This window comes from Artibeus jamaicensis, unplaced genomic scaffold (genome assembly GCF_021234435.1).
Source record: "Artibeus jamaicensis isolate MK-2021 breed Jamaican fruit bat unplaced genomic scaffold, CSHL_Jam_final contig_548, whole genome shotgun sequence".
NCBI classification, from domain to species: Eukaryota; Metazoa; Chordata; class Mammalia; order Chiroptera; family Phyllostomidae; genus Artibeus; species Artibeus jamaicensis.
Genome location: NW_026521883.1, coordinates 22,767,262 through 22,784,840, shown reverse-complemented (window position 1 = coordinate 22,784,840; position 17,579 = coordinate 22,767,262). Strand labels below are relative to the sequence as shown.

At 34.7% G+C, this 17,579-nt stretch overlaps 1 protein-coding gene across 3 annotated transcripts; it reads left to right on the top strand.

The window, feature by feature from the left end:
* The first annotated feature begins 2,630 nt into the window (after positions 1-2,630).
* Positions 2,631-17,579, top strand: CTXN2 (cortexin 2). 3 transcript variants are annotated; one of them, XM_037156524.2, is made up of 4 exons: positions 2,631-2,668; positions 9,081-9,163; positions 9,717-9,830; positions 17,244-17,579. In XM_037156524.2, exon 4 carries the CDS (start codon positions 17,301-17,303, stop codon positions 17,544-17,546), a length of 246 nt encoding a protein of 81 aa, XP_037012419.1. In that variant the 5' UTR covers positions 2,631-2,668; positions 9,081-9,163; positions 9,717-9,830; positions 17,244-17,300; the 3' UTR covers positions 17,547-17,579. The 3 variants fall into 3 exon arrangements, with proteins under 3 accessions (XP_037012419.1, XP_037012420.1, XP_037012421.1); XM_037156525.2 differs by having other exon boundaries at positions 9,717-9,852; XM_037156526.2 differs by lacking the exons at positions 2,631-2,668; positions 9,081-9,163; positions 9,717-9,830 and adding an exon at positions 10,362-10,442.

Sequence of the window (17,579 nt, the reverse complement as noted above, 5' to 3'; positions counted from 1 at the left end):
TACTGCCACGAAAGTCACGTGCATCGCTTTGGGGCCATCCTTAAGTAAAATAGAGGTCACTTATACACAGGGATGGAGATAATAGGACAATTGATGTGATATCTGAGCAGGCCACTTAGTGACTAAGGGGCAGGATACTCTGCATCAAGGGGTGATTAACATCGCAGACAGGACAGAGCAAAATTTCATCATGGTACTCAGAAAGGCATGCAATTTAAACTAGGAATTGCTCACTTCCGAAACTTCCCACTTAATATTTTCAGACCATGGTAGACCACAGGTAACTGAAACCCTGGAAAGCAAAGGTGGGCTACTGTATTAATGGAAATAATTGCTTCATAGCAAATATTGTTTTTAATGTAAATAATTATCCACCTAACAATATCATTTCCAACTTTCAATTACAACATTGAAAAAAATAGATTTCTTAGACTGATGAATAATCAGGTTCAATCCACATGCTGTCCTATAGGATTATTTGAAGATTATCCTGTAAATGGTGATCATAGAGATAACTGACACATCCATATTCTTCTTATTAGATAATAAAAACTTATTTAAGGTGACTGTGAATGTTGCTAAAAGCCCACATTTCCTAAGCACACTTGCAACTATGCAGAGCCATATAACTACGTACTGGCCAGTCAGATATAAGCAGAAATGTTGTAAAGACCATGAAGGAGGTTTCTTGAAAGGAACTCACTTAACTGGCAGAATAGCCCTTTTGTCCTCTTTTGCCTCCTCCTGCTGCTGCCTTGCAATGAGCAAATGATGACGGAAGCTATAGCAACCATACTGGATCATGAAGTGACCTTGTAATTGGGAGCTAAGGTGTAAGAGGAAAATAGAATTAGGGTCTCTGATGGCACCAGGGAGCCACATAGTAACAACATCCATATTTCTACCCCAAACTTGTTTTCAAGAATAGGAAATAAATTTCTATTCTAATTAAAGTGATACTATTTAGTCTCTTCCTATTGTTCATAGTTTAACCTAACCCCGATGATTATTATTTTTTAACTGAAATAACTGATTTGCTTCAATAGTTTCTTCTTTATTGTGGCCATACAAACACTGCTACTTTAAATATTTTTCTTTGAAAACCTCAATTACATTGGCTTTTGTGTGTTCCTTTGCTTTGTTGCTGGAGAACACTGCAGGTTTCCTATCTGATATCCATTCTCCCTTTTGTCCTTACTGATGGAAACACAAGTTTGTTTAGAGTAGCAATGTGCCCAGCTGAAATATGAGGCCACAGAACAGAAGTTTGAGAAATTATAAGAAGAAATATGCTATGGATCCTAGAAGGGTCTTTCCTAGGAAGTTTGATTGCTTTCTTTCCTGTAAGACTAAAGGGTGTAATATTCCTCTTGAAATCATAAGGCAACAGTTCTGAGAACAAAAGTTACAAGCTAAGGATGACAGATCAGTAGTTTAGCAGACTGCAATATTCGTGACCTCACAGAAGCATTGCATAAGCCCTGGATTGCCTACATCCAAACTTCTTGTTTTGAGAGCAAAATAGCCCCTATTGCCTTTAGGCATTGCCATCAGATTTCTGTTACCTCACTTCCATGAAGCTGAACAAAATAAAAAAAATTCTACCCTTTTGCTGCACATTTTTACAAGGACCATACCATTCCTGATGGTTGCGTCTGAACCTAATTTGTTAGAAGCAATGACTTTTTTCAGTAGTACACACATATGATACATTCTCTATGGTGTATTATAGAATGGTAGGCTTAAATGACTTCATGTCTTTATATTTCAGTCCACAGATTGTTTAAACATGTTAAAATATATGTATATATATGCACATACATACACATAAATACATACTTAAACAAACTTGATTAGGTATATTGCCATAGTTTTTATGTCTTCTTTTATTTGGCAATCAACTATGAAAAGAAATAAAACTTTGAATTAAGCGAAACTGTATAAATATTTGCTGTATAAAGTAGTAGGACTAAATGCACAGACTTAGAGGGTTAACACAATAATTAGTACAACTGGGGGAAGCAAAGTTCTTTGAGTGACTGCTAGAATTTGAAAATTTAGGAAGGGCAGGAAGCATGGGGAACCATCAACACGATCCTTGTTGCCTGTGGTAGCAAGCCTCAAAATTTTCTTATACCACAAGGCTACTGGCATAACATTTCATCTCATCAGCCACTTGCTGATACCTACAAGGTTACTGTTGCTGAGATGAATGACTTCTCTTTCCCTTCCTTCTCCAAAATTTTGCACCAGTGTCTCTCATTGGTAGAGTCCAAGTTGGAATGCTGCTGGCAACAGAGTCTGCCAAATATCTGATAAAAGGGAGAGCCTCAAAGGGTAAGGATAATGCTGACCATCAATAAGTAATATTTGGCACAATTTCTAAGCCATATGACCTATGTTCTCAGGTACCCAAATACAAAGAAAAGAATTCCTATGTTCATTCATTCATTCATTCATTCATTCACTTGTCTATTAGATTTAAGAATTCTTGTACTTTTAAATAAGATTAAGTATGTAAAAACACTTATAACTTACATTATTCTCTTGACTCCACTAACAAATCTCAATTTTGAGTTCCTCTAGATACCCTTCAGATTACTAAGGTGACTGCATGGCAGTACCGTCAAGGTGGACTTTCTGACTGTCCCAGAGATGTTGAGGAAATGTAAGCTTGCATAAGCATCTGTTTACTTCTGTCGATATTTCTGCTCCTGGCCTCCTAATATGTCTGTAAATTAGTGTCAAAAGCATTTCTGCAAAATCAGACCTTATTCTTCCCAACCATTACTTTGGTGATGTGCATTACTTTGCACATCACTTAAGTTTCTGGGACAATCATATAAGAACAACTGAGTACTATATATAAAATACTATGCAAAAATTTGTCTTCAGAACATTAAGTTTATACCTTCTCCTTAAAATCTTTTAGGTATTCTTTTATCAAATAGCCACTAACTTCAACTTCTGTTATACTGACTTTCAGATAGCACTGAAAGATAAGGCCTCTTGATAGGCCTTGCTAATTGTCTTCTATATTTGTCAGAAGTGATTTTATGTCTTACTAAATACTCATTCCATTTTGCTTTGCTTAAAATATGAGGGGTGTGAGCTTTATTTGGCTACCTTAGTTTTAGAAATCTGATATCAAATATACAAGTGTTTCTTCTTTAACTATGCATGCATTCATGAAAAAAACACCTTGTGTTCCACAAAGTCATTCACTAAAAATAATCATCACCCTGGAGAAATAAATAGAAGCTCCAATTGAGATAAAATCCTTGCAAAACACATGTATGATAAAGGACATATATCCAAAATATACAAAGAACTCTTAAAACTCAATGATAAGAAAACAAATCACCCAATTAAAAAGCAGGGAAAGACCTGAACAGACACCTCACCAAAGAAGATATAAAAATAGATAATAAACATGAGATGTTTAATATCTTGTGCCATTAGAAAATCAAATATAAAAACAACAATGGGATACTTCTATATAGCTGTTAGGATGGCTAAAATCCAAAGCACTGATAACACCAAATGCTGATGAGGAATGTGAAGCAATAGAAACTCTCATTTCTTGCTGGTAGGAATGCAAAATAGTATAGCCACTCTGAAACACAGTATTACAGTTTCTTACAATGCCTAACATACTTTTAACACTTAATCCAGCTATCATACCCTTAGTTATTTCTGAAAATGACTTGAAAACTTTTGTTCACACAACAACCTGCACATAAATGTTTACAGCATCTTAGTCATAATTTCAAAAAATTAGATGCAACTAAGATATGCTTGAATTGGTTAATGGCTAAGCAAACTGTGGTAGAGCCATATAATGGAATGGTAGTGAGCAATAAAAAGAAATAAGCTATCAAGGCATGAAAAATCATGGAGGAACTTAAATGTACACTGCTAAGTGAAAAAATGCCAGTCTGAAAAGGTAACAGAGTCTACATGACTCTATACATACGTCCTAGAACAGACAAAACTGCAACTACAGTAAAAGGATCAATGGTTTCCAGAGCTTTACCAGGGCAGCTGGGGGCAATGGGAGGAATTAGTAAGTGGAGCACGGGAGATATTTAGATAAGTGAAACTATTCTGTTATGATATATAAGGGTAGGTACACAACATTATGAATTTGTTAAAATCCATATAACTAAACAGCACAAAGTGTAAACTCTAATGTAAACTATGGACTTTACTTAATAATAAGGTATCAATATTGGTTCATCAATTGTGACACATGCATCATAAATGCAAGATGTTAATAACACGTGAGACTGTAGGACAAGAAAAAGGAGGTATATGGGGACTTTCTAAACTTTCTGTTGATTTTTCTGTAGTCCTAAAGATGCTCTAATAAATAAAGTTCATTCAATTAAAAAAGTAACTGGTAAGATTTAGGGAAATAAACAAGTTGAGGAAAAATCCAATGTAACTCCCCCGAACTTCACAAGAACAGCACTACAAAAGCCTAATGAAAACGCTGGCACAGTTAAAAATAAAATTTCAAAATGTACATTAGAGCATATAGAACTCCATTAAAAAATTAGTTAAGAATGATGCAAAAGTATAAGGAAAGGTTGATTTATGAAAATAAAAGCAAATGCACAAGGATCAGGGAGAACTGTTCAATACGGACTTCAAGAGTGAGCATGTGGCAAGACTGAGCCCAGAGGAAGAAGGAGTGGTGAGTGGGCATAATGTAGAGGACAGCTTTCCACCACAGCTTACTCCACTCCGCTGTGTTGGTGGAGTTAGGGTTAAGCTGCTTTTACTTGGTAGTCAAAACACTAATGTACTAGAGAAAATCATGTATAAATCAATTGATTTCCATATTCTATCGACATTCCTACTTGCCAATAACTATTCATATTACACAAACATAAGCCATAGCAGAATAAACTGCTTTTGTTTCCCTGTTTCTTTACACCAGCAAAATAACTTAAGCCAATTAAATATACTGTAGTTACAGCTCCTACATTTGTGGAGAATGTGCTCAAGATACCTTATCATACTTACTAGATTCAACAGTAAATATCATAGAAGGTTTTAAGTACTCTTTGCATGAATCAATGTGTAATAAAATTATGAGCAATAAAATTAAAACTAACTAAATAAAACTTCATAGATGACTCTGAATTGAAATATTTAGTGCATTTTCTTTGTAAAAGAGTTTACCAGCCAAACACAACATCTCATTTTCAGTGGGACTCATAAATAGACAACAATAGATCATTATCTACACCAAGTGTCACCATGCTCAATTCACTTATGAGTCCACTTACTTAGCTAAAATCTTCACTGTTGACAAAACTCCCACACAGCTGTTTTCTAATCAAATTTAATCATCCTGTTACCGTACTCTCTAATCCTATTTCAGCATATCCCGCACTGGCTACTTTCTAGAGATGAGATGGTAAAGTGACGCCTTCTGGTTTCTGAGGAAATCTAAGGGAAGAAAACAGAAAACTAATGGAATTGGGGTGGGGAGAATCACACACATGCCCCCACACACACACACAAAACAAACCCATAGGTCTTTAAGTCAGAATACTTAGTTGCAAAACAGAATGAGACCATGGATTATTTATTTATAGCAAAAATTTAAAAACCACTCCTTGCATTATTTTGAGATTATAAAAATGGATTTCCAAGGGCCCATGAATGCCTTGAGTTGTGGGCAAAATTATCTGTATCTGTTTACTTTTTAGGTAGAGAGTATATATTTCTTATTGGAATTTTAAAATCATTCTTGATCCTCCAAAAATATTAAAACCACTTATGCAGGAAAAAGCTATGGGTAGCTTCAAATGACAATCAAAATAGGTAGAAAAGCATTAAAAAAAAACAAACAGTTGACTTTTGGATATAGCTAATTGCCTAATACCATCTAAAGCCAAATAAGTATTGGATTAGATTTGTAAATGTTTATAAGAAAAGTAATTCATATTTGTCTTTAATCATTTTAACTTTTTATTGGAAAGTTTCATATCTAACATTTAAGTAAATAACAAAAAGGCACAGCAACATTAAAAACATTTTAACTCATAAAGAAAAATCAAATTTCTGCCAGAATGATTTCCATAAAAACCTGAAGGTAACAGGTTGATTCAATAAGTTTAAGAGATGATCCCACTATAATAAATGAGAGGAAGTCCAGTTCACTGGAGCCAGGGTGGCAAGTATTCATTGCAAGCAAAATTTCCCTTTGAAAAGAACACTGAACTGACATATTAGAGGAAATTTCTTGCTCTCAGTTTCTTTGTGACACCCTTATTCTACAGTATATTCATTAGGGCAAAGCTGTCATGTTCTTTAAATTTCTATAGTTACCATGTCTTCTAACAAAGTAGATAATTAACATTTCTACTCTCTGACATAACAAAAAGTCCTAGTCTTATAAGACACACTATTTATAGTGTGTAGAAGAGAAAAAAGGAAGTAAAATGTTTAGAAATAAAGCTGATCTGTAGTTACATAAGTTGACATTTTCTTCTGGTAGCTAAATATTTATAATTTAGTCTAAATTAGATTTCATCTCCAGAACAAACTAGATAATCTTTTGTCTATATTTTAGTATCATTGAAAACAAATTTATAAAGCAAATATATATATCTACCCAGTAGTCAAAAATTTTCACCAAAAAGTAGAGAAATAAATGTATTCATTTAATTATTTTTTATTTACTGACTCCATTGCTGATTTTATTAGAACATTTACATGAGGATATATATTAAAACAGGTAATTTAAAGAAAATAATATACCAATATCTGGGGAAACAAAATTGCATCAGTCAAAGCAATAGAAAAAAACACAAATATAAAGGCCTTGTAGTCTTATAATGTTAGTAATCTGTAGCTTTTAATTTGAATCTGACATCCCTGGTAACTAAAAGTAAAGGCAAATGTGATCAAATTTATGATAAAATACATTGTATATAAGAGGAGAATACACCACATACTTTGGGATGGTTTCAGTGGCAAGGAGTGGTATGAGAGTCCAATTCATTAAATTGGTATTTTAAAATGTTTTTGAAGGGATGTCATAAAGGAATAGAAAGTGATATGTTAGGTAAGTTTTTTGTAACCATCCTATAGTTGATGTAGAGCAGGTTGTGTAAGCTGAGGGTTGTTTTATGTAGAATATTTGTGTATAAGCTGAAAGGGAACGTAAAGGCAATTTTGTTTGGGGAAGATCTAAACAATGCCACCCACATATTTACCTTCATAATAATTTGGATTGCTCTGAAAATAAATCATAGACTATCCAGAAGCATATGCTAATCACATGTTCTTTAGAAGAGCATTCAAATACTTCATACCTTCCAACAATTTTAAAAAAATTAAAGTAGGGCCACAGACATTGTTAAGAATCTAAAATACAGGTATGCTAGGTTTTATTCTATTTTTCATTACTTCTTTGGTGATAGGAATAAAATATAAGTTACTAATCTCTGTGCTACTATAGAAGTTTGGAGAAATTGACAAGTTATTGTGTATTGTATCTCATCAAGGACAAAGACCAAATTTTACCTATCTTTGTATCCTAGCATCTAGCAAAGAAGTGGAACATAATAAACTTTTAATCCATTATTCTCTCTTGAATGAGCCAATTTTCAGACTTTTCAGAGCTTCACCTTTGTTCATATAGCTGGAGAAAGGTCAGGGTTATGCATGAACTACAACCAAGTAATCTAATTTATAGTCAAAACTTTTCTTTGGCATCAATTCAAAATCATTAACTAAAAGCACTGCATCAAGGTAGATATAAATTTTTTTAATGCCAGAAAATAAACCTTCAAAATATAACTATACCTGTGTTATGTCAGTGACACGACAGGTCAGCATTCGCTCAAATGATCAATGAGACAATGGCCATATCTCACTTTCTAAACTGGGTGAGAATTATGCCAGTAACATCCAGATTTTTAAAACCAGTGGCCTGAGCATTTACTATTCAGCCATATTTAAGGACATAACTTTACAAGTCAAGTTTTCTAATTACAACAAATCTTTTGAGTAGGACCCATACATCAACAGTAGAATCGTGAAACTTAGCCCTGCTCCCTTGAACCGGGCTTGAAAAGAGAATGGTGATAGTAGATCATAGTATGGAAATATAGAGTGGAGTAAACTATAGTGTGTATCCAAACAACGTCAAAATCAAATGATCAAATTCACAAAGTTTGTTAATATTGTGCAAATAAAATGGTTAACCCCTGCACTTAATATGAATAGAATAATCTTGCAACAGGCTGGAAACATACATAGAATAATAGGTGAAATAAAACGACCTCCTTTCCATACTCTATAGGTGACTACATTGCCAGAATACAATATTTCTAGCACCTCACTACTTGAAGTGTGGTTTGGAGACTAGCAACCTCTGGCATCGCCTTGGATATTGTTAGAAATTCTAAGTCTGAAGCCCAACCTCACATTTACTGAATTCATATTAGTATGATCCTTATAACTGAGTTTGGAGAACAAGACCCCTAAGTAAAGACAAAGTGAGAGGTTTTTACTGTTTTCATTTTGTTTTGCTTTCATTGTGGTTTAAGCTTGGATTCAACATACTTAACACTTAGGGGATTTATATGCACATTAAATTTCAAGAGGCACTGCTTTAGCACCTAGTACCCCCCCACATACACACAAAAGGATGTTAGTAAGCTTTAAAAATGTCAATAAGACCATGGCTATGACTGGAAGAAGATACTTCTATTTTTTTCCTTTGGGGGCAGTTAATTCACCCATATTATACGGTGTTTACTAGTTTTAAATGAAAAAGAATAACCTTTTTGTTTCTAGTAAAATCATGTATGAATTCCAAGTTATATATTGCCCATTTCTGAAATGCCATGAAATTTTCTAAATTAGTAAATACTATGAATGACCACAAAGTTTGACTTCACTTTGTAATTAAACTATAACATGATTTTACAGGTTATTTTACATGAACAATAACCCCATTCTGTATTTACATTTCCCAAGTTGAGGAAAATGTAATAATTTATAAGATCAATAATTACGTTTTTAGGAAATCTACAGGTGTTTGCAACTTGTAGGTTCTGGATATCATATCCAAACAAGAATAGAAGTGGAACCTTTTAACTGAGTTTGGAGAACAAGACCCCTAAGTAAGAACGAGGTAAGAGGTTTTTGCTGTTTTCATTTTGTTTTGCTTTCAATGTGGTTTAGGCTTGGATTCTATGTATTTAACACTGTTTAGGAAATATGCCTCACAACTGCACATGGGCTTTATTGCAGTGTCCCTGGTCTGGTGTCATCCAGCTCCTGTGCTGGAGCTAGGTCTTACTACGCAATTTTCAGCACTACGGACAGCGCTTAAGCACCAGTCCAAGAAGGGAGGGGATCCGGTTGGGTTTGAGTGGAGGAGAAAGGTGGAGCAGGGTGAAGGAACCGAAATGCCGCATGCGGTCCCCAGTTAAATCTTTCACTGTGTCTTTTTTGTATCATAGAAGACAGGCATAAGAATTTAGAGCCATCAGAAACACGCGCGAATGCGAAAATATTTACACATTGCTACATCGAAGTAATCTATGCACATTTTTCTGCAAATACACTCGCGCGCGCACACGTACTTCGTGGGCGCCCACGTCCTCTTCCTCTCACCGACAGATACAGACATTTACACACGTAGGCCAGGAAAGCGCTAACCACGGTCCTGTGACTCCACGCAGGTTCCCAAGGCACGCCTTTTACATTATTACTGAACCGATCAGCGAACACAGACAAACCAGCCAGCACTTAAGTCTACTCTCTGGATTTCATCTCCATGGCAACAAGCATGGAAGGTGAGACAACCCTGCCTAAGAAGTAACTTTCTCCCCCTACCCTGCGCATTAACTGAAGGGTTCCAGGGCAGGTCCAGATGAGAAGCATGTCCTCATTCTCTTGTATTTCTGAAGCTAGGAAGAGGGGAAGGAGGTGGGGGAATGGGGGGAAGGAGCCTGCAAGTCTGGTGAGTTCAAATTCTAAAGGAGAAAGAGCACAAATGTTTCTGTTGCTGCTGCTGCTGCTGCTGCTGCTGCTGCTGCCAAAAAAGCAAAGCAAAACAGAGAGCATATGTGTATGCAGTTTGCTGATGCTTCTCCCATGTTTTGCAGGTTTCTATGCTTCTTCTGTTTAATATGTCCAAAGAGAACTGCAGACAAACAAGGCAGAATGATGATGATAGTCTAGGTTTCTCTAGTGAGACATTTTGGGAATTTACAGAGAAGGTTTTCAGTGCTTTGAGAGGAACGAATATCAGAGTCCTTGAGGAATCATCCAAAGATTCTCTTAAGAAGGAAATTCTCTTAAGGTTGAAATCCGAATGGTTGGGGGATGGATTTTGACAGACCCCAAGGTTTTTCATCCCTGGAAGGCCTGAAATTTATGCACTTCATCATGATGAAGACATCTGGGTTTGTAATTTAGGGTTTTCTTTTGATTCCAACACATTCCATTCCTAATGATTAACTAGCTCTGTGCTGATGTGGCCACAATAATATTTCTTTTCCCTCTATTTTTAATAGGATTTAATAACCTTGATATATGGTGTGGAAGTATGTGTGTGGGGGGAGGGTTCATTATTTTTAAGCTTGGGTTTCCTTATGTGTCTGATTTCATGAAATTATAAATATACACATTATTAGCATTAGAGATTATTATATCTAATGACCAATACCAAAATAATTTCCATCCAGAACATCATATTATACTATAATAGTTGTTATTTCCAATTTACTGTTTGGAATATTATTAATAGAAGAATAAATTAGAAAAAACCTGTTGATTAAAATAAATACAGGAGGTTCTTTATCTTTAGTGGGCAATATTTTCAATATTGGTTCTCCAATTGTACATTGCTGCATACAAATTAAATAACTATGTTTCTGAAAAATGAATTTTTATATCTTCAATCAGTAAACTTTTATCATAGAAAAACAAGCATCACACCTAACACTGATATTTATAAAGAGTTATGTATCAGGTATAAAGAATACTGCTATCTTTGCTTGACTACCCACATGGTATGATTTGTGAGACTTAATATGGAAAGATTTTACTTATTGGTTAATAACCACAGTGAGATTTGGGGCTTGTGGTGTCTATAGGCATAACCTTGGCTCAATCCTATGATTCAATCCTCAGGACTTAGAGATCCCAGATTTTGACAGTTGTCATGTAGTAAATGATGTGTTTTTTAACTTAATTTTTTATTTCTAGAAGTATCTAAATAATTATTTCAGTGAATATGGCTTAAGGCAATATCTTTTTGCAGTACTACTACAAAAATGTACTTAAATGCTTTTATCATAATAAATATGGACCTTGATATTTAAACTGTCCAGTGTTGATCATTTTACCCATTTTTTGTTAGGCAGTATTTTAAAAATAACTTTTACCCCACAATTTTACATTCTACTCTTTTTGAAAAATTTTGTTTTTAACTATTTTTTCTCACAAATGTTTATTTATGGTTTTGTACCTTCATGATCTAGATTTCCGTCTTTTACTATTTCCCAGTAAACAGTATGTTAAGATGATGGCTTCCCTCTGAGGTAGGCATTAAAGGGTCTGTTATGCAGGAAGAAATTGCTGGGGTTTTTTTTGCTTTCTCATCCATCCAGGGATTAGAGAAACTGAAATATATTATTTATCCACAATTGTAGAATAATTTTGGATACTTATTAATTAATGAAGAAATCAGTGTTGTAACTGAAGACTTCTATTTATTAACAGTAGCTTATTATTGACATTGCTCATATCATATTGTCCTCTTCACCAGTATGAAGGTGCAAAGTTCAGCACACGTAGCAGTATATTCTCAAACACTTCAGACTCTGTGTTGAAGTGAGACAAGTTGTTCACCTTGCAGAGCAAGAAAAATGGAGAGTTTGGGCAAATGTTTAGGAAATTTAGGCCTGAAAATATTGGTATTTCAATTTCTATATAAAATTGAATTGGATTAAATGATCAAAAGCATCTATTTGCTGAAAACATTGTTAGGCAATTGCTTAACTTTTTACTTTTCTTCTTGTATAGAAACAGCCTAGAGAAATGGCCAGACTTTCTTCAACCTTGAATACTAACTACCCTTTCAGTTACTCTCCTTGACCTGTATTTTGTTTTTATTTTCAGTAGAATGTAGAATTTTAAAACTACTATAAAAGTCTAAGGTCTTTCTTTTAAGATACTAACAAAACAACTGTTCTTTTTTACCCCAATTTTTTGTTCAAAATTGAAATTTCATAGTTCTTTTGAAACCCAAGTGAATTTACTCAGCTCTACTTTAAAAACTGAATATATAGTCATATTCTTATTACTGAAAGTGCTTAGTGTAATAATCTCAACTTCTGCATTTTTAACTTTTGTGCAAATAAAACTTCTTTTCTGTCAAGTTTCTTTTACCACCTGACCCCATATTCTCCTTAACCTTCTGTCTTAAACCCTTTTCATTTGAATGTCTTTCCTGGAGTTTCAACTGAAATTTTTAAATGACGCAAAAATTCTGAATGTCAATGCCCTATTTTTCAGTGTTTAGTTCCAATTACCACTGAAGAATTTGACACTGTTTACCCACCCCTTTTAGACACTCCAGCCTCCTTTGTTCCAGGTGAGCTTCCTACTGTGGTTTTACTCATAGTGGGATCACTCCTTATACAACTCCACAAGCAGATCCTATTGTCTTCTTTTAAAGAAAACATTCATTGAAGCTCATTCATTCCTCGGCTTCTTTCATCTTCAATCCTTTCTAGCACATGCAAATAGAACCTTAATGGAATTACAATAAATTGCCCCTGGATCAATTTGTAACAAGTAGATCTGACTTCCTATAGTATCACACTCCAAATATTTGGATGCAACTATCATCTTCCTTGATCTTTCCTTTCCTAGTCAAAATTCAGCAGTTCTTTCCATCTCTTAAATTTTGATCTGCAAAATTTTGATGCTTGTCTGTATGGGATACTCCATCTGGTATGCATTCTTCTACACAAAATTTATTTGACAATAATGCCCTTAAAATATTCTCCCCACCAGCAATTTTATGCTGGACAAAATAATGTGGATTAATTTGTTGAAAACTGCCTATTAAAGTGTCTGCCATGATCCACTAATTCACTAAGTCCAGCACAGAACTCTTCATTTCCTTTATAAGTTTATACTTTGCTCATTTTTCCTTCATTTTGGTTAATGAAAACACTGTTTTTGCACTTATCCAGTCTTCACAGAGTGGAGTCACCTTTGATGCCTCTCTCTCTTCATGGCCCACTATGTTAGTGCGTCCTATCCTTCATATCTTTATAAATGTCTTTCAAACCCATTCCATCTTCCACACATTCAGTTTGTAGTCCAGGCCCACGTTGCTTCTCACCTGGACCATTTCTTTCCATGATGCTTCTTTCCTGAAACCTATGTCTACTTCAGTCTCATCATCAGACCACTTGGCCTCTAGGCAAATAAATTTCAAACTTGGCCTGACAGTCAAGATATTTCACATTTTGGCTTATACCAACTTGTCCTAATACCTATTGGTTTGTTTCCATTACTCTCCTTTGCTTGGGCCAAATTGTGCACTGTCCTCTAAACAAATCCAGAACTTTTCTGCTTCCATATTTATTGTCATGCTCTTTCCTTCTACACATATCTAAATCTTCTGTTTCAAGACTCAGTTCAAATACAGTCCCTTACAAGAAAAACTTTCCTGATCCCTAAATGGGTGAAGTTTCTATTCCCTCTACATTTGATTATCCTCTTTGAATCTCTTTTTTCATCAAGTTGTTGAAGATAATATCAATGCTGTATTATTATTATAGAGAAAAAATAAAATATCATGTAAAGGAGCATTTGGTACACAGCCTACGTTAAATACAGGTTTGTTTCCTTTGTAGAAGCCTATACTGTTTCATTCTTGTTTGTGCATAGGTTCCCTCCCCTACGAGTTGAGTAATCTCTTTGAATAGAGAGGGCTTTGTCTACTAGAACATATTAGTAGCAACTTAATAAATATTTTTACATGGTATCTTCAGGATTTTTTAGAAAATCAAATAAAAGTTTTCTTGTTCTTTTTACTTTTACTAAATGTATTTTAAGGTTCTGGATGTTTAAAACTTAGATATTTTAAAACCAGAACTTTATTCATTAATATAATATTTTTCAATACATTTAATTCAATTCAATTAAAATATTTACTGAGTACTTACAATATGCCAAGAATTGTGGCCGCAACTTAAGAATTAGTTATCGTTTCATAAAAATGATAAGTAACTCAATTTACAGACTGTCTAAGATGCTAAGAACAAAGCACTATCTGATATATGTTAGACAAATTGTAATATAAAATATGAGGGTGTTTGTATCTCTTACTAGAAAGATACCTTGTTTTTAATTACTATTCCCATTCAATATTATTAATATTTTACATTAGTTTCAGGTATACAGCATAATGATTAGACAATCACATACTTTACAAAGTGTTTCCCCTGATATTTCCATTACCACCTGGTACCATAAATAGTTATTACAATATTATAGACTGTATTTCCTATGCTGTACTTTACATCTTCATGACTACTTTGTAACTACCTATTTGTAGGAAGATACCTTGGTCTAATTTAATAGTGACAAATTAGTTGTGTTTTATTGCCATAGCTAGAAAATGCATTTTTATTTGTTTATTTGTTTGCTTATTTTGTTTATTTGTTTGATCATTTAGTAGATTTGAATGAGAAAAAGAGTCCAGTGGATTAATCACTGGCTAGGAGCCAACCTAACAAGACTTAACTCGTAATGATCAGCTGCCATCCTGTGTCTGTCTGCTTTGTGATTTTTAAAAACACAAATAAATTTAACTAAAGCATATTTATACTCGATTTAGGCTGTTTCTACATGATGGCAAAATTAACTAGCTAAAAAATATACAGATCATTGAAACTGCTAGGTGCTTTAACTTTTGTGATACAAATTATTGTAAGTTGGTGTCCTCAGAAACCAGATTCTGAGGCAGAGTTTAGCATGCAGGATGTCTATTAATTAATGACCTTGGGCTCAACCCTGTAGAAAAGTGTGAATTAAGCAGGAGTGGGCAGAAGGTGACCTGTGGCTGGAACCAACAACAGCCTCAGTGTATATCCCATGTGAAACTCTAGAACTAGAATTGTCCTTCAGAATTATGCCCCTTTGTGTCAAGATAGCCAGGTCTTTTTATTCTTATGGCAACTGGCCATTGCAAATGGTCTTCCCTAGGAAGTGTCCTGACCTTGGTGAGGCAGCTCTCTGCTACTGAGGCCACCTGTGAATGGGGCTGACAGTTGAACCCCAGCTGCTGGCAGCACTCCCAGCTGCTGGGCAGGAAGTCACTCAGTGAAGGGAGTCTGCTGGGCACACCACATTGTTCACCAGTAAACCGAGTTTACTGCCTCCTCTTACCACATGTCCCCTGAAATAGTCTAATGGTATAACCTAGAAAAGTCATGGCTTTAATGAAAAAGCAATTCAAACAAGTTACTCGGCTCAATCATTCAGTTACATGACGAATATTGGGCCCAACATCTCCAAGTAGAAAACATCCTGCTTTTTAGTTTCTCCACCATTAAACAACCAAAAAAAAAAAAAAAACCCAGAGCATGTATAGATCTCAACAAAATATGTTCAAGCGACAAAAGCAATAAAATTAGAGATTAAGATGGAAAAAGTTCTAGTTAAGTCCCAAGGTCATTAGATATTCAGTGCCATCTCCTATACCTTCTACAGGATAAATTGTGCAAGAACTCAATCTTCAGAAAAACCATTCAGAGCCACTCTAAGTGATCCTACTTTTCTTAAAGTATATTCACTATACCATACTTATTAGGACATAAAATGATTTGAAGGAAAAAATTCAGCAAGAAGGATTAAAACAGTATTTTTCCTTTTGTTTTTGTTTAATAACAAAAACATCAAATAACCAGCACACTCCAGAATGTATTGGAATCCAAGCATTACAAAATAAAATGTTGATATTAACTGGTATATTAGTTGGTAAGTAATTTTAAAAGCTACAAGGTTTGTTTTTATTAATTACTTCTTCTCCATTTCTTACCATTCATTAAAAAAACCCTGAAGGGCCAGCCATTTTAATAAACATAGTTCTTAAAAATTATCAGAAGAAGCAGCAACCAAACCCAGAAACAAAACTTCCACATGACAACAAACAAAAATGAAAATACTAACAATCTATAGTCCTCGGTTATTCAATGACAAGATAATTTGGTGACAGTCCTCTCAAGAATGGTAGCTGTGGGTTAGTAACCATTGATTTCATTAGTTGATTCAAATTGGAATCAATTTAATTAACATTAAGACATCGAGTGGGAAAAATTTTGGCTTCAATTTGACACCCACTTTCCCAACACTTTTGCCGTAATTTTGGAATCCCACTATAGTAGGAACTTAGGGATGGGAAAGTTCCCTTTGGGAGGGGTCTGAGGAGCTCGCTCTGAAGCTGCATTTTTATAGTAAACATTTATTTAATTTGGACTTTATGTTTATGTAGTGTGTTCTGAAAGCTAATGGAGGTGGTCGAGATGCTTAGTGGTCCACATCTACTGTTGTGTGTTACTTGCAAGCTGCCATGTTGGGTACTGCACTTATAAACAAATTTTTAAAAATGCAATTTCTCTCTAACAAATTGAGATTTAGTGTATGGAATAGTGGCAGGAAATACATAGATATAAGTCTAAAGGCTATGGAAAAAGAGAGAAGACATGAAAAGGACAAGCATCTTCATCAGACAAAGGGACAATGGAGATAGACCTTGAAACCTGGACTTCAGAGAATTTGACCAGCTGACATCCTGTAATTATTTATTTATAGTAGTATGTACACATGCCAAATTAGATGATAATTCGGGCCAAAAGGGCAGAGGCTTAGCTACCTCACAATGCTTTTGATTAAAAGCTTTTAGGGTTAATTATTTGAATATTTACTTTCATACCTGACTTTATATTTAGCATATATAGGTACAGTTTTATGTGTCCACAAAGGCAATTACTACAATAGGAGTATCTTCTCCAATGCTCATGATTTGATTGTAATTTGATCGTAATTCATATCTAATGGTGTTTGCAAACATCTTTTGTGAGTTAAGTCAAGAGGGTTTAAAAACTGCTAGATTTTATAAAATAATTACCTGCTCAATACCACACACAGATATAACTAACTGATTTCAATTTTATATGTAGGCCAAGAGGTGACTCCAGCTGGAATTCTGAAGAGCCACAACGATGTGACAGTGAATAATGAGTAGTACCTACTGTGGCAACTCTTCAGCTAAGATGAGTGTCAACGAAGTATCAGCTTTCTCGTTGACTTTGGAGCAAAAAACTGTCTTTGCTTTTGTTGGGATTTTATGTATTTTCTTGGGACTTCTTATTATCAGATGCTTCAAAATCCTGTTAGACCCATATAGTAGCATGCCTTCCTCTACATGGGAAGATGAAGTGGAAGAATTTGATAAAGGGACATTTGAATATGCTCTCGCATGACAGTTGCAGCTTTATGGCTTTTAGTGCTGTGCC